Here is a 24,231-nt window from a genome sequence, read left to right as displayed (position 1 = left end):
TCAACACATCCACCCCTGGACTAGACATGCCCCTCAATGAGGGGGATTGAATCCCCAATATGGAAGTTTCTGAACTGTACTTCCCCTTTTTGTCTCTCCCGCTCTAACTTCTCAACTAAAGCAACAACAAAAAAATAACACTGCAATTTTTTTTATTATCCAGTCAATAGAGTAGACCAACCTCCAGCACTCATAAACAATACAATTAAATTGAATAAAATGGCATATGCAGGCCCATGGCCTCTATTTCAGTCCGCTATCCACAACTCAGAAAGCACCGTTGCATTTGTTGTGACTAGGAGGCCTATGCTAATTTCCCACAAAAATGCATGCACGGTGGCAGGGGAACACTGATCGGGAACATGTCTTCATTCCCATTAGATCGGGAAACGTGGCAGATGTAAAGGCAGAACCATTGTCTGACTCTGACACAATTATATTTGACAGGCTCTCAAGTTGAAATCAATGTTTGAAACGTTTAAAACGATTTCTATCCCAAATTTTGTAACTCTCTTTATGTGCATTTTCCCCTCACTTTTAAGCCTCTTGTTCAGCCTTGGGAGGCAAGGGAGAGGAGCTCTTGTCCAACTTTTGATCGTTTCAAGTAATGATTTGTGTTCAAAAGTATTTCTTATTAAATGAGATCTACGACAGCTGTAGCGATATCATACCATCATGAAATACAATCGATGTTCGATATTTTTCTGGGCATATCTAAACAAATGAATGGAAACCAATGGGATGCTAATATTAGCAATATGCTGACATGACCTACTGAAACAGCTGATTCCATGGACTCCTTTTGAGAAAAAAAAACATGAAGGAATTGCTACAATAACCCCGTTTTCATCCACCGTTTTTACGGTAGTAAAGTCATATTGCATAAGAACAAATTGGGAAGCTACACAGTATATTAGGCTACAGATTAAATAAATGATGATGAACTTCATAGGGTGGTGAAAGTGCACAGTGATGAGCTTGATGCTGCTTTCCAATAAATATTGAGGGTCTTATTCCGGCGACATGATGATCGATGCTTGACTGCCATTTGACAAATCAAAATATTCTCGCTCTTATCCATAATAATCTGATCATGTAGACTAGCCAACCTGCACAGCATACCCACACCGTATATGCGAGCTGTTGGCTAGGGCACAGGTGCCAAGACCAGAGGAGGCACATTTGCTGTTTAATGCAACAGTTTGTGATAAAACGATTGGTGGAGTTGAAAATGCAATGGAAACACATTGAACTTTAGATTTTTATTTGGTACATGAACACTTTAGCGAAAAAGTACATTCTGTGTGCACTACACACTGATTTTTATCTGCAACAAGTCCGTTTGATGGAAACATACCACTGGTGGGAAAATGAGCATATTTTCTGTGTATTTTAGAATATTCACATGAAAATCTGTCACCAATTGGAATGAAATCTAGCTACTGTCAGGAAACTATTCTTGTTATAATGTCATAAAACTACCCCTTTAAAACAGCATACTTGTTTAAATGTTAATTTGTGATTTTTATACACATAGGCCTGCAGTAGACCAGTGCTATATTCAGACTGCTCCGACTACAGAGAATTGTTTCACACTCCTGTCTGCCGGGCTGGTTCTTTAGCAGCCAAATGGTTCAATCCATATTTTCTGCTATAATTAGTTTGCCAGCCATTGTGGCTAATGAGCAGGTCACAAAATGATCTTCTGCAGTTAATGCTAACAACATTGCTATGGATAAAGCTATTTTCTAATTCCACCCAATTATTTAGCAGAATGACTTAAAATAATGACATTGGTTCTGGGTATTTTCCTCTCCATTTAAATTGTGATTTTAGCATTGAAAAAAAGTGAAATGATTTCTGGAAATTCTTTTGAGGTGGTAGCTGCAAAGCTATTTTTACCTTCTTGAAATGTAGTCTGTCAACGGACCCTAGCGTATCATTTACAGTGTGTGTGTATGTGTGTGTGTCACACCCTGATCTGTTTCAGCTGTCTTTGTGATTGGCTCCACCCCCATCCAGGTGTCACCCATCTTCCCCATTATCGCCTGTGTATTTATACCTGTGTTCTCTGTTTGTCTGTTGCCAGTTCATCTTGTTTGTCTAGTCAACCAGCGTTTTTATGTCTCAGCTCCTGCTTTTCCCAGTCTCTCTTTTTCTTGCCCTCCTGGTTTTGACCATTGCCTGTCCTGACTCTGAGCCCACCTGCTTGACCACTCTGCCTGAGCCTGCCTGCCGACCTGTACCTTTGCCCCGTTATTAAACCATTGTTAATTCGACATTGTCTGCATCTAAGTCTTACCTTCATACCTGATAGTGTATGTGTGTATAAATGGATCAGACATCATCAACTGTTGTTGGTGTATGGTTGTTGGTCTGAGGTTGGTCATACAGTTCCTGGGTAGTACCCTGAACTAAGCATTGTTGCATCTTTTAAAAAAATATTTGAATTCAGGGAATTGGTACGAAGTCAGTGAAACTATTTTCCGATTCAATTTGGTATGTGTTGGTTCTTTAATGTTAGCATACTGTAACTCAGTAATGTTTTTTTCTTCCGATAAGTACAGTACATATGACGTTACTTAAGCAATACTTTCATAATGAATGATGTATTGTTACTCATTAACAAATAGCATGTACACTGTAGCCCACTTACTTTTCTTTTAATTTGCAGAATTGTGTGTTTCAAGTCAAAGTACTGTACATAACAAGTTAATTTGTTCCACATATCCAAACCACACATTGATTTACATAAGCCAATTAATTATACAATGTCATGAAAAGAGATATACATTTTTATTTGCACATCGATAGGCCCATTCTAAAAGATTAATAGGCAACATGTCTACATAATTAAAGACAAAGATACTTTTGTATCTGATATCCAATATAAGCCAAAATATGTATTGAAGTTTCAATGTATTACTCATATTTTTTCTCTTAGACATTTCAATAACATTTCTGCCATGTGTGCTATTTATTTACATGTTATTCTCTGAATACACAATGCAAAACGAACCATCAGTATCATTACTCTGGCAAATGGCACAGAATTGAAACAGGACAGCAGGGAACCCCTATTTGAAACCATCAGTTCGGCGTCGGTCGCACATATTCAATAATCATGATTTAGGCTTCAGCTCCGACCCCTATATCGCAGATCAGGCAGTAAGGTTAGAGGTGCCAGCAGTGGATCTTGTCGGACCGGTGCGCTCTTGTCTTTCCAGGTATTTATGGGTCATCTATAGGTCATCTAGAGATCATCGGACTCAGGGATGGGCATAGGTTCCAGAGGCACGGTGGGCAGGATCAGTGGGATGCCGTCGGTTATCCATCCCTGGGCGACCCTGTTGAAGGTGGGCCGTTTCACCCCTGGGTCCTGGAGCTCAGAGTAGTTGGGGAGGTTCAGGTCGATCTCAGGGAGCTTGAACGTGATCCCACTGCTCTGGGGGGCTTTGTCGAAACCACCAAACGGTGTGGCCACCCTGGAAATCAGATGTGGAGATACAAGTGTGAATGCAAAATCAAAATGAAGATCTCTAAAAATGTGACGGTTGCATAGAATATAGAAAGCTGGCTTTTTATGGAGCGTTACAGTAGTGCATCCATGTAACAGTGAATCTGAACTGTGTTATAAGAATGAAAATGTTTGCAATATCAATGTCATTATAAGTACTGAGTATCCTATCTACTGAGAGTACTATCCCAACCTTGAAATTTGCATACTTAACTCAAAGTCTGCCATTGAGAGAAGTTCACGGCTGATGCATTATGTTCAAGTAGCTCGGAAATCTTTGGCTTAAACTTTGAGTTGTTGAATAGCAGTTGTCTGAAAACTCTCCTCGGAACACCTCACCTGTTAAAGCTCTTGTAGTCAGGAGCCTCTGGTCTCGGCTCAGTGACAGGCATCCTGATATTGAGGGTCTCGGCCAGGTTGGGGTCGTTAATGATAGCCTGCTCCCAAGGGGAGTGGTAGGACTTGGGTATAGCTGTAGAGTTGAATGTCTCTGCAGGGACATCCTTCAAGGGGCCTCCATATCCTGAGACACATGCCAAGAAGATAGGATCATAAGACCAACAGTGCAGCGTATAGACACTCACTTATCCTATCAACACATTAGTATATCTGTGCGGTTGGACTTAAGTGCGATAAATGATTACTGGCAATTTCTTGCTTGTAGTCCTTGCACAAGAAATGTGAAAAAGTACTAGGGCATTGAGACTGTATTTTGTCCAGACCAGGGTTCCCCAACTGGCGGCTCGCCAAGTTTTTTTGTGTTGAATTTTCATTGCTGGACATAAAAGACTGTACAAACACCAGGAAATCAGCTCCAAGTGATTGTAATTTAAGAAATCTGTTCTCAAGTATTCCCAAGCATTACAGAGAGACACGGGATCATTTACAAATGTAAGCAAAGTTTGAATGATTCTATTTTAGTCAAACATTATATCTGTTTGGGCTTCGTGCAGTCAATTTGCAGTCCACAAATTATTTGTAATTATGTTCCGCCCCCCGACCATCCGCTCCAGAAAAAAATCGGCTCACGGCTGAATCTAGTTGGTGATCCCTGATGTAGACAGAGCAAGGTAACTGTCACGTTCCTGACCTGTTTTCTGTTAGTTTTTGTATGTGTTAGTTGGTCAGGACGTGAGTTAGGGTGGGCAGTCTATGTTTTCTGTTTCTATGTTGGTTAATGGGTACCTAATATGGCTCTCAATTAGAGGCAGGTGTGTGTCGTTTCCTCTGATTGAGAGTCATATTAAGGTAGGTGTTTTCACACTGTTTGTTGTGGGTGGTTGTCTTCCGTGTCTGTGTATGTTGCGCCACACGGGACTGTTCTCGGTATGTTTGTTCGTTCGGTTTTTGTGTAGTCAGTTTTCCTGTTATTGCGTTCTTCGTGTTTCATGTAAGTTCGTCGTCCAGGTCTGTCTACATCGTTTATTTGTTTTGTTAATTATTCAAGTGTAGTTCGTTTTTTCGTCTTGTTTAATAAATCATGTCATTTCACAACGCTGCGCCTTGGTTCAATCCATGCTCCTCCTCTTCGGATGAAGAGGAGGAGGAACACCGTTACAGAACCACCCACCGATCCAGAACCAAGCAATACATTAAAACTTTTGATATTTAATCGAACTGTTTGGCCAAAAATAACAAGGAAATGAGCATGCTGCATATCCTTGAAATATATGTAATTATCAGCCATAACATTCATGGGATCATTCTCTGGGATCTTCTCCAAACATACACTGAGTACCTCAAACATTAGGAACACCTTCCTAATATTGAGTTGCAACCCCTTCGCCCCATTTTCCCTCAGAACAGCCTCAATTCGTCAGGGCATTAACTCTACAGGTGTCTGACTCCAATGCTTCCCACAGTTTTGTCAAGTTGGCTGGATGTCCTCTGGGTGATGGGCGATTCTTCATACACACAGGAAACTGTTGAGCATGAAAATCCCAGCAGTGTTGCAGTTCTTGCGCCTGGCACCTACTACCATGCCCCGTTCGACACTAAAAAATGTTGTCATGTCCATTCACCCTCTGAATGGCACACATACACGGGGGGCCAGTACAAAAAAGTATGAATGTATGTACTTGTAAGTCGCTCTGGATAAGAGCGTCTGCTAAATGACTTAAATGTAAATGTAAATGTAATACACAATCCATGTCTCAGTTGTCTCAAGGCTTTAACCTGTCTCCTCTCCTTCACATAAGTGACATCGATAAGGGATCAAAGCTTTCACCTGGATTCACCTTTTCAGTCTATGTCATGGAAAGAGCAGGTGTTCTTAATTTTTTGTATACTGGCACAGTTGCATCAAACATTGTATTATGTAATTATAAATGTATTATGTCGTTGTGTATCTCATATTAGGCCTATATTTCCTGGCTTTAACTATAAGTCGATACGAGGAAAGATCTCTCGATTTATTTCATGTTAAGCCGAGCTGCATTGTGAAGTTTGCTCTCTGTTGCTGAAAATAACTATATGTTCTGTGTTCAGCACAATCATGGCTCGGGGCAAATACTTTCAGCAGCATAGACCATACTTTTTGGGGGGGATGAGATAACACATATTTCCTCTTAACCCCTGAACTGCCTGTTGCAAAGAGACAAGCATGAGATATCTGTTAAATCCGCACCATTTCCTGTGGGTCTGGTTGTATCTGTGAGTCAAATCAAAATTGTATTAGTCACGTACACATGGTTATTAGATGTTATTTCAGAGGGGTTGGGTTAAATGCGGAAGACACATTTCAGTTGAAGGGATTCAGTTGTACAACGGCCAAGAGATCAGGACTCATGGACTTGGGAGGAAGTATTAGAGGGAGAAGGACACTGGGCGCACATTGGGGAATATCGCCGCGCTCGTGAGGAGATGGAAGCAGCGCGAGCCCAGGAGCGGTGGTATGAGGAGGCAGCAAAGAGACGTGGCTGGAAACCGGAGAATGAAGCTCAAAACCGGATTTATGAAGGTACACGGCTAGCACGGAAGCCCGTGAAGAAACCCCAAAAATTTCTTGGGGGGGGCTAAGAGGTAGTGGGCCAAGGGCAGGTAGGAGACCTGCGCCCACTTCCCAGGCTAACCGTGGAGAGCGGGAGTACGGGCAGACGCCGTGTTACGCAGTAGAGCTCACGGTGTCTCCTGTACGTGTGCATAGCCCGGTGCGGGTTATTCCACCTCCCCGCACTGGTAGGGCTAGATTGGGCATTGAGCCAGGTGCCATGATGCCGGCTCAACGCGTCTGGTCTCCAGTGCGTCTCCTCGGGCTGGCTTACATGGCACCAGCCTTACGCATGGTGTCCCCGGTTCGCCTACATAGCCCGGTGCGGGTTATTCCACCTCCCAGCACTGGTCGGGCGACGGGGAGCATTCAACCAGGTAAGGTTGGGCAGGCTCAATGCTCAAGGGAGCCAGTATGCTTGCACGGTCCGGTATTTCCGGCGCTACCTCCCCGCCCCAGCCCAGTACCACCAGTGCCTACACTACGCACCAGGCTTCCAGTGCGTCTCCAGAGCCCTGTTCCTCCTCCACGCACTCTCCCTATGGTGCGTGTCTCCAGCCCAGTGCCTCCAGTTCCGGCACCACGCACTAAGCCGCCTGTGCGTCTCCAGAGCCCTGTACACACTGTTCCTTCTCCCCGTACTCGTCCTGATGTGCGTGCCTTCAGCCCGGTGCCACCAGTGCCGGTACCACGCACCAGGCAAATAGTACGCTTTGAGAGTCCAGTGTGCCCTGTCCCTGCTCCCCGCACTAGGCTTGAAGTGCGTGTCTCCAGTCCGGTGCCTCCAGTTCCGGCACCACGCACCAGGCCTACAGTGCGTCTCAGCCCGCCAGAGTCTGCCGTCTGCCCAACGGCGCCTGAACTGTCCGTCTGCCAAGTGCCGCATGAACTGCCCGTCTGTATTGAGCCTTCAAAGCCGCCCGTCTGCCATGAGCCTACAGAGCCTTCCGCCAGACAGGAGCCGCTAGAGCCTTCCGCCAGACAGGAGCTGCTAGAGCCTTCCGCCAGACAGGAGCAGCCAAAGCCTTCCGCCAGACAGGATCAGTCTGAGCCATCCGTCTCCGCAGCGCCATCTGAGCCATCCGTCTCCGCAGCGCCATCTGAGCCATCCGTCTCCGCAGCGCCATCTGAGCCATCCGTCTCCTCAGCGCCATCTGAGCCATCCGTCTCCCCAGCGCCGTCTGAGCCATCCGTCTCCCCAGCGCCGTCTGAGCCATCCGTCTGTCCCGAGCCATTAGAGCCGCCCGTCTGTCCCGAGCCGTTAGTCAGTCAGGAGCCGCTAGAGCCATTCGTCAGTCAGGATCTGCCAGAGCCGCCAACCAGACAGGATCTGCCAGAGCCGCCAACCAGACAGGATCTGCCAGAGCCGCCAACCAGACAGGATCTGCCAGAGCCGCCAACCAGACAGGATCTGCCAGAGCCGCCAACCAGACAGGATCTGCCGGAGCCGCCAGTGAGCCATGAGCGTCAAGAGCCGCCAGTGAGCCATGAGCGTCAAGAGCCGCCAGCGAGCCATGAGCGTCCAGAGCCGTCAGCCAGCCATGAGCGTCCAGAGCCGTCAGCCAGCCATGAGCGTCCAGAGCCGTCAGCCAGCCATGAGCGTCCAGAGCCGTCAGCCAGCCCGGAGCTGCCAGTAATCCGGAACTGCCCCACAGTCCAGAGCTGTCTCTCTGTCCGGAGCTGCCTTTCAGTCCGGAGTTGCCCCTCTATCCTGAGCTATCTCTCTATCCTGAGCTACCTCTCTATCCTGAGCTACCTCTCTATCTCGACCTACCTCGCTGTCCTGAGCTACCTTGTCTTGGTGTTGCCCCTTATATTAGGTGGGTGGAGAGAGAGGGTGGTCATTCTAAGGTGGGAGATGTAAGCTGGGATTGACTATGGTGGGGTGGGGACCTCGCCCTGAGCCTGAGCCACCACCGTGGTCAGATGCCCACCCAGACCCTCCCCTAGACTTTGTGCTGGTGCGCCCGGAGTTCGCACCTTAAGGGGGGGGTTATGTCACGTTCCTGACCTGTTTTCTGTTAGTTTTTGTATGTGTTAGTTGGTCAGGACGTGAGTTTGGGTGGGCAGTCTATGTTTTCTGTTTCTATGTTGGTTAATGGGTACCTAATATGGCTCTCAATTAGAGGCAGGTGTGTGTCGTTTCCTCTGATTGAGAGTCATATTAAGGTAGGTGTTTTCACACTGTTTGTTGTGGGTGGTTGTCTTCCGTGTCTGTGTATGTTGCGCCACACGGGACTGTTCTCGGTATGTTTGTTCGTTCGGTTTTTGTGTAGTCAGTTTTCCTGTTATTGCGTTCTTCGTGTTTCATGTAAGTTCGTCGTCCAGGTCTGTCTACATCGTTTATTTGTTTTGTTAATTATTCAAGTGTAGTTCGTTTTTTTTGTCTTGTTTAATAAATCATGTCATTTCACAACGCTGCGCCTTGGTTCAATCCATGCTCCTCCTCTTCGGATGAAGAGGAGGAGGAACACCGTTACAGTAACAAACACAACACTTTAGTCACTCCGTTGTTACCACCTGTTCCTCCATGCTAATTTCATCAAGACATAACAAAAAAATTTTTTTACATTTTTGTTTAGAATTACCTGTTTTTATTGCTTGGAAAACAAAATAGGTGTCAAAATGACTGTGGCGGTGCTGTTTTATCAATAGCCACTATAATTTAATAACAGTATAAACTAGAGCAGTGAAAAAAAGTGATGTAGACGCAACACTGGCAGATTGAGACAATTTTGTCCATCATTAGCTCATGTCTTAAAATAGTGCACACCGTAAGTGTGCGTTCATCCTTTGTGTGAAAAGCGGGTTGGTCCAGTTGACATGGGTTGACACCATGCTTGGTCATATCAGATTCTATAAGAGTGTTCTGTTTGTATCTCCTGCTGACAATTTAATGCAGTTAAAGGAAATGCTTCTCATGTATCCTGTGTAAACTCGTCGTTGGAATGAGGTGAGGACCAAAGCGCAGCGTGGTAAGTGTTCATCATTATATTTATTAAACAGAGAACACTAAACAAAATAACAAAGGAGAACGAAACGCAACAGTTCTGTCAGGTGACATAAACACAGAACAGAAAATAATATAATCACCCACCACACAGAATGACAAACAGGCTACCTAAATATGGCTCCCAATCAGAGACAACGACTGACACCTGCCTCTGATTGAGAACCATACTAGGCCAAACACATAGAAAAGGACAATAGAACAAAACATAGAAAAAACAACATAGAATGCCCACCCCAACTCACGCCCTGACCAAACTAAAATAAAGACATAACAAAGGAACTAAGGTCAGAACGTGACATCCTGCTTAAAGGCCAGAGGTCTGCTGAGTCACTATGGGGAACTAGACTGGTCCTTGGAGGTAACATGAACATCTAAATAGGGCCTTAAAAATGCATTCACAACCCATTCATAAGCAGTACATAAGCAGTTCATAAATGTTCATGTCAACAATTGCAAGACATAGCATACATATCCATTTCTAGTTGTTGAAAAACGACATTTACTTATGAATGCGGTATGTATGGAGTTATGACTGTGTTATGAAGTCCTTATGTAGGATCCCTTCAAGTGAAGCGTTACCCATGCTGAACACTACGTAATAATGAAATAAAGATATTTTAATAAGCCCTTATTATTCCCTTAAACTATATTATTCCGCCTTATAAGCATTCATAGATGTTGAATATTGATGTGGTAGCTACATACCTGGTGCAATGCATTCTGGATTTGAAGGGTTTCCTGGGGCGGGTGTGCAAGGAAGTGTTTTTGATCCCTCTTTGTTTTCGGCACTGTCTACATTCTCAGCTAGAAGATCCCTCTGGAAGAAAATGGAAAGCATTTTGTTATTAGCTAAAGCTTTACCCTTTTGCTCAGTTCTGAACCTATCTCATTTCTTTATTTGGGGATTAGCTGCAACGAATTGTTCACTTTGAGTAAATGAGACTCACTAGGTAAATGGGTAGATCGATCAGCGGTTTTACGACCATGTTAACTTAGTACACCGAGCTAAAGCTTGGGCATAACATCAAAGCAGGATCAGCTACCACCAAAATGCCCATCAAAAGACTTGAAATAGCAACTAATTCATGTTTGTTTGCAATGTTGAGAATTGATGTGCAATGTTGAGAACATGGCACTTTATGTGCAATGTTGCTAAATTTGAACAGTTGCCAAAAGTAAAAACAGTCATTTGCAACCAGATCCCCCCCCCCCATAGTTGATACACAATCACAATAGAAGTTACTAAATATTTACATGTAACAAATCATTTTTGTCATTTAGCAGTGCTACAGTAGAGTGGCATCTAACCAATGTACACATGAACATATAATGCATATAATTCAGAAAGTATTCCTACCCTTGACTTATTCCACATTTTGTTGTGTTACAGCCTGAATTCAAAGTTGATTAAATCGATTTTTTTCCTCACACATCTACTACACACACTATCCTATAATGACAAAGTTAAAATATGGTTGGAGAAGTTTTTGGCACATTTATTGTAAATGAAATTCAGAAATATCTCACTTACATAAGTATTCATACTTCTGTCAATACATATACCTTTGGCAGCGATTACAGCTGTGAGTCTTTCTGGGTAAATCTCTAAGAGCTTTGCACACCTGGATTGTACAATATAGTTGTTGATCATTGCTAGACAGCCATTTTTAAGTCTTGCCATAGATCTTCAAGCTAATTAAAGTCAAAACTGTAACTAGGCCAATCAGGAATATTGAATGTCGTCTTGGTAAGCAACTCCAGTGTATATTTGGCCTTGTGTTTTAGGTTATTGTCCTGCTGAAAGGTGAATTTGTCTCCCTTTGTCTGCTGGAAAGCAGACTGAACCAGGTTTTCCTCTTGGATTTTTCCTGTGCTTAGCCCTATTCCGTTTCTTTTTATCTTAAAAAACTCCCTAGTCCATGTCGATGACAAGCCTGCACATAACATGATGCAGATACCACCAGGCTTGAAAAAATGAAGAGTGGTACTCAGTGAGGTTTTGTGTAAGATTTTCCCCAAAACATAATACTTTGTATTCAGGACATAAGTTAAACTGCAACAAAAATTGGCTAAGAAATGAACTTTAAGTGCCTTATTGCTGTCACGATCGTCGTAGTGAGGAGACCAAGGCGCAGCGTGAGAGAAATACATTCTTCTTTTTAATAACGACGAACACTTAACAAACAATACAAAATGAACGTGACCGCTATAATACTGAGTGCAAACATGCAACATCACATAGACAATTACCCACAATAGCCTAATGCCTACGGCTGCCTTAAATATGGCTCCCAATCAGAGACAACAATAAACAGTTGTCTCTGATTGAGAACCAAACCAGGCAACCATAGACTTTCCTAAACATCTATACTGAACACAACCCCATACACTCTACAAAACCCCCTATACAATACAACCACCCAAGACGAGACAAATACACACAAACATCCCCCATGTCACACCCTGACCTAACTAAAATAATACAGAAAACAAAGATAACTACGGCCAGGGCGTGACAATTGCAAGCAGAATGCATGTTTTGGAATATTTTTATTCTGTGTAGGCTTTCTTCTTTTCATTCTGTCATTTAGGTTAGCATTGTGGAGTAAATACAATGTTGTTTATCCATCCATTCTCCTATCACAGCCATTCAACTCTGTAATTGTTTTAAAGTCACCATTGGCTCATGGTGAAATCCCTGAGAAGTTTCCTTCCTCTCCGCGACTGAGGTAGGAAGGACACCTGTATCTTTGTAGTGACTGGGTGTATTGATACACCATCCAAAGTGTAATTAATAGTCGCGGAGAGGAAGGAAACTACCATTCTCAAAGGATAGTCATTTTCTGCTTTTTAGATTTTTTTACCCATCTGCTAATGGTGCGAAGCATTGGAAAACTTCCCTGGTCTTTGTGGTTGAATCTGTGTTTGAAATTCACTGCTCCACTGAGAGACCTTACAGATAATTGTATGTGTAGGGTAGAGAGATGAGGTAGTCCTTCAAAAGTCATGTTAAACACTATTATTACACAGAGAGTGAGTCCAGGCAACTTATGTGACTTGTTAAGCAAAACGTGATGCCATAATGAAGGGAATGAATAATTATTGACTCAAGACATTTCACCTTTTCATTTTTTATTAATTTGTAAAAATTTCTGACATTATGGGATATTGTGTGTAGTGTCGTGACGTGACTATCATTAGTGTGATGATGGCTATTTTAGCAAATCAATTAACTATGTTTAATTATTACGTGATTAAATGTATCATGTAATAATTAACTCATTAGCAATCTTGGGGCACCACGGAAAAAGTTTGTTTAATGAGTTACAGTTTCCCGAATTAACTCAAGAATATATCAGAATATATCGTTATCCTACCAGTCATCCATTAGTTATTATTATTACCCCATATCAGTCTCGTTCTGAACAACGTTGACTTCAAATCTGCACGAACCCTAGTCTAAAATGATGATTCAGCAATACACGCATTTTTACTAATATTTACTAACTAACTAAATAATCACACAGCATTACATAAACACAAACCCAGGATAGAGTATACGTTGATTACTAACATAATGCAATGAAAAGTCCCTAGTGGACTAACCTGATATGACGGCTTGTTACACAATGGCGAGGGGGTGGGGACAGATATAGAGCGGGAAAGGCATTGTACATACAGTTGGATAACTATGCTCATGGGAATGTGAATTCTTTGCACATGAACGATTGCTCATTCAAAAATAATTGCAATGTATATATATTTACGCTTGTATTTCTTTGTCATCTCTCTCTGTTTAAATCGCCCGGTCCATCTATGGGGAGCCAGTTCGACAGAAGTCTCTGGTTGTGTAAGTCTCTGGTTGTCCATCAGAGGTCACAATGTCCTCAGTTGTAGTAGTAGTAGGCATTCTTTGATCTTTAGAATGGGTACATCAGACGTACCGCACGGTGTTGAGAGGGAAATGTTCTTCTTTTCTCGTCTTCGGTCAAGTTTCCTAGACTGCATTACATGCAGAGCTGCAGGCGGTGCATGTCTTAGTCTTCTTCTTCCCTGTTGAGTTTCAGAGGGTCTTACCATTTCGTATCATTCCGCTCACGCTGTGGTCACGTTGGACTATATTTAAACTGCAACCATTTCAACGTGTAGCCACCCCTCCATGCTGTCTGGTGTCAATGGTTGATTATTCAGGGTACAGCTAGAACCACTTCATACACCGACATGCAACCCGGCATGTTTTGGTCTTGTAGTTTTAAATAATTTTACACGACAGTAGCAACCCGGCAATGTACTGGTCTAATATGTTAATTCTTTAGGAGTCCTTTATAAGCACTCTGGCAAAAGGGGCGTTCCATCCTTTTAGCATAATGTCTGTGCTCACGTGGGCGTGGTTACCGACTGGGAAAAACAATTATCTCATTTAGAAGACTAAAATCACATTTCATCTTCTCACAAATAGTTTCATATTTAATCATATACATTTTACAACATTTAGATTTAACTCTGACATTTACATTGTGAAAACTCTTAGAGTTACAATGATTCCATTATGACATGTTTAATGACATCACAAAATGATAAGTGATGACATGATTGTTCTTCATGTCCCTCCCGACCATTTCCCACATTCTTTGTGTTAGAAATATTGTTTCATTATCCACTTTTGGATGTTGGAGTTTTGGCAGGAATCTCTTTGTAACAAAAGGGTTCTGTCCCCTCAATACTGCATGGCAAGGGAGAGAAAGTTCCTGCAAGGCATTTACGACCGTCAAATAACTGGCCAACTCCCCCAGGAGAGGGGGGTCTTGAAACCTTTGATTAGCCGCCACCTTTGATCTCCATCCAGGAGGGCAAGTTATGACAGTAGGCCAGTGACAAAAACATCCACATTTAATCAATTTCAAATTCAGGCTATAACACAACAACATTTGGAAAAAGTCAATGAGTGTGAATACTTTCTGAAGTAACACACACACACACACACACACACACACACACACACACACACACACACACACACACACACACACACACACACACACACACACACACACACACACACACACACACACACACACACACACACACACACACACACACACACACACACACACTATCTGCAAGCACTGACAAGCGACATACAATTTATTGAGCAAAGTGCTCCAGGAGCGTTTGGCCAGAGTAGGTGCAGAGAAATGTTTCTCCATATCTCCCATGTGTTCTAACACTTTTGTCTGGGTGCACACATCATTATTGCAACCATGAGTCACTCAGAAACATATTTAAAATCCGGTAATATGGATGTTGCACTTTTGGATCGAAGTAAACAATGAAACATAGTTACTGTACTGTAATTGAAAATAATCACAAATACTTTTGAAATCCCAAAGTCCAGAGATCCAATAATGTGATCCCACGATTCAACCCTTGGACCCTCAACCCATAATATCCTAGATACAATAATAACTGTGTGTCTGATATAATCAGACTCGGCATTACGGGCTGGCAAAACCGGGCATGTGTAAATAGGATTAAGATCATAAAGTCAATCTCATAACGTCAGTCTCGTCCAAAACGGAGTTTTGTGAGACTGGTCAGGACTGCTTTACAATGTAAATTAAGTTTGGGTCAATCCTGTGCACATGCCCACAGCTGGCAGCACAATTAAAAATCGATTCGGAAGGCAATCTGATTGTAATGCCTGTGGTAAATGTGGGTTGACTTTGGACATCCCTATGGATATTAGGGACTATCGGTAAATTACACAATTTAAATCAAATCAAATCAAATGTATTTATATAGCCCTTCTTACATCAGCTGATATCTCAAAGTGCTGTACAGAAACCCAGCCTAAAACCACAATCAGCAAGAAATGTAGGTGTAGAAGCATGTGTCACGTTCTGACCTTAGTTCTTTTTTTATGTATTTATTTTAGTTTGGTCAGGGCATGAGTTGGGGTGGGCATTCTATGTTGTTTTTCTATGTTTTGTTCTGTTGTTAGATTTCTATGTGTTGGGCCTAGTATGGTTCTCAATCATAGGCAGGTGTCAGTCGTTGTCTTTGATTGGGAGCCGCATTTAGGTAGCCTGTTTTTCATTGTGTGTTGTGGGTGATTGTTTCCTGTTGTAGTGTTTGTTTCACATTTCAGGACTGTTTCGGTTTTCGGTATTGTTAACTTTTGTCACGTTCCTGACCTGTTTTCTGTTATTTTTGTATGTGTTTAGTTGGTCAGGGCGTGAGTTTGGGTGGGCATTCTATGTTTTGTGTTTCTATGTTTAGGTTAGTGGTAATTAGCCTTATATGGTTCTCAATCAGGGACAGGTGTTTGACGTTTCCTCTGATTGAGAACCATATAAAGGTAGGCTGTTCACACTGTTTGTTTGTGGGTGATTGTCTTCCGTGTCTGTGTATGTTGCACCACACGGGACTGTTTCGGTTTGTTCGTTCGTTTGTTGTAGTCTGTACCTGTTTGTGCGTTCTTAGTGTTATATGTAAGTTCTCATAGTTCAGGTCTGTCTACGTTCGTTTGTTATTTTTGTAGTTTGTTGAAGTGTTTTCGGTTTTCGTCTTTACTTTAATAAACTTCATTATGTCAAACTATCACGCTGCGCTTTGGTCCAATCCCTACTCCTCCTCTTCTTCCGAAGAGGAGGAAGACAACCGTTACAACTTTGTTATTTTGTATTTTTCAGTGTTCAGTTTTAATAAATTAAAATGGACACTTACCACGCTGCGTATTGGTCCGATCCTGTAACGTTCTTCGTCGGGCGAAAGAGAGGAGGACCAAAATGCAGCGTGATGATTATCCATTTTAATAGAATACTTTAATAACGAACAAAAACAATAAACCAGCAAAATGAACGAAGACGAAAAAGTCCCGTAACGTGAACACAAACACAGGACCAGGAACAGGAACAATCACCCACAACCCACAATAACAAACAGGCTACCTAAATATGGCTCCCAATCAGAGACAACGACTAACACCTGCCTCTGATTGAGAACCATATCAGGCCAAACACATAGAAACAGACAACCTAGACATACAACATAGAATGCCCACTCAATCCCACTCCACCATAGTCATTGCCTGCTTCAGAATTAAAACCTAAGTTAGTTGAAATCAAATAAAATAATTTAAATACAGTAAGACATTGTTAGTTTGACCAAACAAAACATAGAAACATACAACGCAAACTATGGTCAGGGCGTGATAGTACCCCCCCGCCCAAGGTGCGGACTCCGGCCGCAAAACCTAAACCTATAGGGGAGGGTCTGGGTGGGGACCTGTCCGTGGTGGTGGCTCTGGCGCGGGACGTGGATCCCACTCCACCATAGTCATTGCCTGCTTCAGTGGCCTCTTTAGAGCGGCAACCCTCGCCGCCTACCTTGGACTGGGAACCCTAATAAAGGGCCCCACTGGACTGAGGAGCGCCTCTGGACTGAGGGGCAGCTCCGGACTGAAGGGCAGCTCTGGACTGAAGGGCAGCTCTGGACTGAAGGGCAGCGCCGGACTGAGGGGCAGCTCCGGACTGAGGGGCAGCTCCGTACTGAAGGGCAGCGCCGTACTGAAGGGCAGCTCCGTACTGAAGGGCAGCTCCGGACTGAAGGGCAGCTCCGGACTGAAGGGCGGCTCAGGCGCCTCTGGACTGAATTGCGGCTCAGGCGGCTCTTGACTGAAGGGCGGCTCAGGCGGCTCAGGACAGACGGGGGGGCTCAGGCGGCTCAGGACAGACGGGCGACTCAGGCGGCTCAGGACAGACGGGCGGCTCAGGAGGCTCAGGACAGACGGGCGGCTCAGGCGGCTCAGGACAGACGGGCGACTCAGGCGGCTCAGGACAGACGGGCGGCTCAGGCGGCTCAGGACAGACAGGCGGCTCAGGCGGCTCAGGACAGATGGGCGGCTCAGGACAAACGGGCGGCTCAGGCGGCTCAGGACAGATGGACGGCTCAGGCGGCGCTGGACAGGAGGGCGGCTCAGGTGGCGCTAGACAGGAGGGCGGCTCAAGCCTGCCGAGGCGCACTGTAGGCCTGGTGCGTGGTGTCGGAACTGGTGGTACCGGGCTGGGAACACGCACCTCAGGGCGAGTGCGAGGAGGAGGAACAGGGCATACTGGACCCTGGAGGCGCACTGTAGACCTGGTGCATGGTGCCGGAACTGGTGGTACCGGGCTGGGAACACGCACCTCAGGGCGAGTGCGAGGAGGAGGAACAGGGCATACTGGACCCTGGAGGCGCACTGTAGACCTGGTGCGTGGTGCCGGAACTGGTGGTACCGGGCTGGGAACACGCACCTCAGGGCGAGTGCGGGGAGGAGGAACAGGGCATACTGGACCCTGGAGGCGCACTGTAGACCTGGTGCGTGGTGCCGGAACTGGTGGTACCGGGCTGGGAACACGCACCTCAGGGCGAGTGCGGGGAGGAGGAACAGGGCATACTGGACCCTGGAGGCGCACTGTAGGCCAGGTGCGTGGTGCCAGAACTGGAGGCCTGGTACGTGGAGGAGGCACCGGATAGACCGGACCGTGGAGGCGCACTGCAGGTCTCGAGCACCGAGCCTGCCCAACCCTATCAGGCTGAATGCTCCCCGTAGCCATGCCAGTGCGGCGAGGTGGAATAGGCCGCACTGGATGTGCTGGCGAACCGGGGACACCATGCGTAGGGCTGGTGCCATGTACCCCGGCCCGAGGAGACGCACTGGAGACCAGATGCGTAGAGCCGGCTTCATGGCACCTGGCTCGATGCCCACTCTAGCCCGGCCGATACGAGGCGCTGCTATGTACCGCACGGAGCTATGCATACGTACTGGAGACACCATGCGCATCTCCTCATAAAACGGTGCCTGCCTGGACCCTCTCTCTCCACGGTAAGCACGGGAAGTTGGCTCAGGTCTCCTACCTGACTTAGCCACACTCCCCGTGTGTCTACCCCAAGAAATTTTTGGGGCTGCCTCTCGGGCTTCCAGCCGCGCTTTCGTGCTGCCTTCTCATACCATCCCCTCTCGGCTTTCGCTGCCTCCAGCTCTGCCTTGGGGCGGCGATATTCTCCCGGCTGTACCCAGGGTCCCTTGCCATCCAAGATCTCCTCCCAAGTCCAAAAGTCCTGAACCCGCTGCTCCTGGGTACCACGCTGCTTGGTCCGGTTGTGGTGGGTGATTCTGTAACGTTCTTCGTCGGGCGAAAGCGAGGAGGACCAAAATACAGCGTGATGATTATCCATTTTAATAGAATACTTTAACAACGTACAAAAACAATAAACCGACAAAATGAACGAAGACGAAACAGTCCCGTAACGTGAACACAAACACAGGAACAGGAACAATCACCCACAACCCACAATACCAAACAGGCTACCTAAATATGGCACCCAATCAGTGACAACGACTAACACCTGCCTCTGATTGAGAACCATATCAGGCCAAACACATTGAAACAGACAAACTACACATACAACATTGAATGCCCACTCATATCACACCCTGACCAAACAAAACATAGAAACATACAAAGCAAACTATGGTCAGGGCGTGACAGATCCTTGCTACTCCTCAGACGAAGAGGACGAGAACCGTTACAGCATGGGACAATATATATATATTACAATTCTAATAGCTCCAAATTTAAATGACTTAAAAACCTCAGACCAATAATAAATTGTATAAATTAATATACAAATATTGAAAGCATTTAATGAGAAAAATGAAAGGTGTGAAACATGAACATATTTTCTCATTTACATTTATTGCCGGTCTCTAACTATCACTCCAGATAGGCTATCCAAAGTCAAACTAATTTTGCCACGGTTGCACGCCAGTCGGCTGTAGATAATTGGCTAAATAATTTGACTTACTTTTCCCACCTGCGAACACACACGAGACACTGATATCAAACCACACCCCGAAACCAACTCAAGTTTTAATTCTCTCATGGTCATTAACATTTCTTAATGAACCAAATCTAAAACGAGGCAAAATCAGGAAGTGCCGTCACCCTTTAATAAGATGTCGTCTTTTCGACTCTATATAGACATTAAAAAAAATACTGGGCTGCGTGTAACTGTATGATGAGGTTCTGAAGTTGCCTTTTTGTTATAAAAGATATATATGCGCCATTGCGTTCCATTTCCCTGCCTCATGGTAAATAGCCTGTACTCTGTTTCTTGGTCTTCATTCACTATTTCACAAATGTTAATATTCTCACCCATCAAACTATTTTCAATTTCATCTTGTGTTTACATCTACAATTATATATGTGACATTATTTTTGATAGGCTACGGTTTAGGTGTAACCTACGCCTGCATTTCGAATACACTTGTATGTCGTAGTGGGACCAATATCTACCTTGTGTTATAAGGGCTATAAAGTAATATGAGTTGTGAACATCTTTAATTTCAGGTGCCCTCCATGGATTTCGTCCTAGTGCCGGTCCTGAAGTTGAGTGTAAAACTCTAGTCTAAAACTCTACAAACAAGACCCTGCCTGTCAGAGATTTTTCTGCTCCAGCCTCAGAGCGGCGGAACAAGCGTCCTGCAACACTATCCATCTGACCCGTCTATCAAAGATGTGGCATAACCCAGATGTATGATATTGGTAGTGAATGTGAGTTGTGAGTTGTGTTGTATTTTGTGGTTGAATAAGTCTCCGTATTTGCATCCACTTATTGTTGGTCTTTGGGATAAGAGCGTTTAGATTACTAAATTCCACAAATGTACATGTAAAAGTCCTTACACTCAGCTGCACGTTTGCCTCATTTTGGATACTTTCAAACGTGTATTTCTCTGATCTTCGCTGGCGCATTTTGAAAAGACGAGAGCCTCTGTTGGATTGCAGTGACAGCTCCTCCAGCATGATGTCTTTGGGAGTGCTAACCTTTATCCCCAGGTCCATGGTGTCCCCTAGAAAAAGAATTAAAACAAGTTCCAGTAGATGCCCATGACTAACTTTCCATTAAAGGTAGACTCAGCAATGTGACATCATCTAACACAGTAGGGCAACTTCCTGTTTACAGACATAAATAACAACAGAATTTAAATCTGTCCAAAACCGCCACTATTGGTTCTTTGCAATTTGTGCCATTCTTTGAGATATGCCCATATTAGGATGAGCTAATAGTGCAGTTTTGGCAGTCAGATTTTGTTATTGGGCATTGTAAACCGGATGTCTTCCAGCTGTATAATGATGTCATATATGGTGATCTCATGAGTCTACTGCTCTAAAAGTAAAGCAACTGTGACCTTCAAGATTCCCCCAAGAGTGTATTATTATGTCTTAGTTGCACAAAATATATCGTCTCCCTAAATATATACAGTATATATCTTTTTTCTGACACTCTCCCTAAGACATAATGTACATAGCAAGCATTTTTTATCATTTATGATTACAGCGAGACCTTTATCAGAGGAAAAGTTCATTAGCATTATTATTCTGATATTATCTGATTATCAATGACATGTCGTTACTTCAAAATGCTTTCTGCTGAGCAGTTAGCATGCCTAAATCAAATGAACGTAGCGTCATACCAAGCTGTATAGTCAGCATCACAATATGATAAAAGGTTGCACGTGTATAATAATAATTGGTTGCCTCAATATACAGTATACTGCAATAGTTCATTCTGCATTGTATGGTTATTAAACAAAATTGTGCGTTGAGTTGATTTAGGCATGCTCTTTGGTCAATGCAACCACAGCCTTGTGAATTTCCATTAATTGGCACTCAACAGTGCTAACGCTACTTGCTATTTGCGAGTTCTAGAAAGTCTAGGTGAATTTTGGGAATTTTCAACTCCGATTGAGACAAGCGCAGTCTTACAATTTTGTATGCATCATTTCTTATTGAATTCAATTTGTATGATGTCATTGTTCCTATTACTTATTGAAGGCTGAACATGATGCTGCTTCAATGAGCTATACCCAGACAGAATGTACTTCAGCTGTCGCAAACCCTCACAGTCCCCTAAATCGCTACGCGCAGTTGTCCAACTCTGCCCTCCGCAACTCCCCACCTCACCCGCCCCACAATAACAGTTTCAAAAGGAGAACGACAGAAGGATTTGTTGCCGTAGGTAGTAAAACATCCCCGTTAGCGTTTTACGGCAACCGCTAGAGAAACGGCCCTGACATGTTCAACCCGGATATGAACGACTGCCCTCCACCAGAAGAAGTTTGATTCTCTTTGCTGTTGAGGCTGTCGTTGAGCCCTGGCCCAGATCATACCATTGGCACAGTGGACGTCTCGATAAATAGCCGCTGCATGCATCTTCCTCTCTCCAGCTGGCATTGTACAGAATTGCGACATTGTGGCTTTGGGAAAGGCGGCACACGATTTGCCCCTGGGCACTGGAAACACATAGAGGACACAGGATGTACTCTCTGTTCTACCCCAGCGGAATTGTTTTTCAAATTGTGGTGTTGATATGAACTGAATATTAGAGAGCCAACATACTGCACTGCTATAAATAAGATGACTGTTAGTGAGGGTTTGAAGTAAAGTGGTAATGCTCACATGGTACATGCAATACTAGTTGACCTATCGGATTACTACTGCATGCTAATAAGACCGCATTATGATATGCTGTTAATGTCCTGTAAGAAAACAGTTATCAAATATTATGATGGCCTTTATGTCGCGTTTATGATAGCATTAGCTAGGCATTATGGCATTTAATTCAAGGACAGGGTTTCTGTCAACCCCAAACCAAGACATTACATCTAACTCATATAACTCAGATTGGCAGGTGTAATTCATTGTTTGCGCTTGAAGAGCAAAGTCAACACTTACTTTAAAATAACCTTGTAACGAATGCTAGATGATGCGCATTAAGGTGTCACATGGCATTCAGTGTTGTGAATCATCAGTGTTGGGTAAGGGGTGAACATTGCGTCCCAGGGTAGTATGTGACACTGAAAACCCTTAATGTGATCTTGACAAAATAAATATTTTTCATTCGGCACGATGGCATATGGAGCAAAAATAAACTATTTCCGTGACATATATAACAGCCTAGTTACCCTAAGTCTAATTCCAGCAGTCCTAAAAAATCACAACTTAACTGTAAAAAAAAATAAAAAATTGTATTGAATTTGAAAATACTGTGCACATTTTTTTCTCTGGCAAACAAATGAAACGAAACAACAATGCCCTCTGCATTCACATCACAACTTTCACTACAGCTCTCGACGTTACCCCAACATGTTCATATCCTCTCCTATGCAAAGTTAATATGACTGAATGCGTCAGACAATAGCACAATCAGAGTTACTCGTTGTGAATGGTCAAAGCACAAGACATTGACACTAGTATTTCGCCATACCTCGGAATCACAACTGCACACCTTGATGGGACTAGTCCATACCTGTGTGTGTGTGTGTCCTGTCTGTCTTGTCTTTCAAACAAACTGGATCCTTGACTGGAAGGCAAGGAGGCTCAGGGATCGACCTAGGTAGTTTCGATCCAACCTGAACTTCACACTCCCAGCCACTGAAGCCAATCTGTTGGGGGGGTGTCTCTGTGTCTGTTGTCAATGGAATGTAGCTTACATCAATAGGCTAAATTTAGCAGGCCAAACACTCAAAACCACTCACAAAGCAATGGGGACGGGGAGGCTATGAGAGAGAGATTGGTGCACCCGACCTGTGCCACCGGGCCCACCGAGGGAGGGCTCTCCGCTCATGAGCAGTTGTGTTTCCTGAAGCCTAGGAATGTCTAGGGAAGACATGACTCTGAAAGTGGTGTTGGAGGGCCGGTTGAAGGCCCTCTTTCCTCTGGTGTAAAACAAATATATACAGTACCAGGCAAAAGGGGTTTTCTATATTTTTTCTATTTTATACAGTGTAGAATAATAGTGAAGATATCAAAACTATAAAATAACACATGTGAAATCATGTAGTAACCATAAAAGTGTTAAACAAATCAAAATATATTATATATATTAGATTTTTTGAAGTAGCCATCCTTTGCCTTGATGATAGCTTTGCACACTCTTGGCATTCTCTCAACCAGCTTCATGAGGAATGCTTTTCAAACAGTCTTGAAGGAGTTCCCACATATGCTGAGCACTTGTTGGCTGCTTTTCCTTCACTCTGCGGTCCAACACATCCCAAACCATCTCAATTAGGTTGAGGTCGGGTGATTGTGGAGGCCAGGTCATCTGATGCAGCACTCCATCACTCTTCTTCTTGGTCAAATAGCCCTTACACAGCCTGGAGGTGTGTTTGGTCATTGTCCTCTTGAAAAACAAATTATTGTCACAACCAGATGGGATAGTGTATCTCCGCGGAATGCTGTGGTAGCCATGCTGGTTAAGTTTATTCTAAATAAATCACTGACAGTGTCACCAGCAAAACACCCCCACACCAAGCACCCCCACACCATGCTTTACAGTGGGAACCATACATGCAGAGATCATCTGTTCACCGACTCTGCGTCTCACAAAGACACGCGGTTGGAACCAAAAATCTCAAATTTGGACTCATCAGAGCAAAGGACAGATTTCCACCGGTCTAATGTCCACTGCTTGTGTTTCTTGGCCCAAGCAAGTCTCTTCTTCTTATTGGTGTCTTTTAGTAGCATACCACCCTGCATACCACTGCTGGTTTGCTTCTGAAGCTAAGCAGGGTTGGTCCTGGTCAGTCCCTGGATGGGAGACCAGATGCTGCTGGAAGTGGTGTTGGAGGGCCAGTAGGAGGCACTCTTTCCTCTGGTCTAAAAAATA

The 24,231-nt window shown here is 44.1% G+C and overlaps 1 protein-coding gene across 2 annotated transcripts; it reads right to left on the bottom strand.

Moving 5' to 3' along the window:
• Window positions 1–2,660: 2,660 nt before the first annotated feature.
• Window positions 2,661–22,981, bottom strand: LOC129841502 (myozenin-2-like). 2 transcript variants are annotated; one of them, XM_055909792.1, is made up of 5 exons: window positions 22,873–22,981; window positions 20,247–20,413; window positions 10,225–10,336; window positions 3,857–4,040; window positions 2,661–3,485 (listed from the first exon to the last, which is right to left on the bottom strand). In XM_055909792.1, the coding sequence occupies exons 2-5, from the start codon at window positions 20,403–20,405 to the stop codon at window positions 3,254–3,256; spliced, it is 687 nt and encodes a 228-aa protein (XP_055765767.1). In that variant the 5' UTR covers window positions 20,406–20,413; window positions 22,873–22,981; the 3' UTR covers window positions 2,661–3,253. The 2 variants fall into 2 exon arrangements, with proteins under 2 accessions (XP_055765767.1, XP_055765766.1); XM_055909791.1 differs by lacking the exon at window positions 22,873–22,981 and adding an exon at window positions 21,734–21,928.
• Between the last annotated feature and the right edge of the window lie 1,250 nt (window positions 22,982–24,231).

This window comes from Salvelinus fontinalis, chromosome 42, assembly GCF_029448725.1.
Source record: "Salvelinus fontinalis isolate EN_2023a chromosome 42, ASM2944872v1, whole genome shotgun sequence".
Classification (NCBI taxonomy): Eukaryota; Metazoa; Chordata; class Actinopteri; order Salmoniformes; family Salmonidae; genus Salvelinus; species Salvelinus fontinalis.
This window is presented reverse-complemented; position numbering and strand designations above follow the sequence as displayed.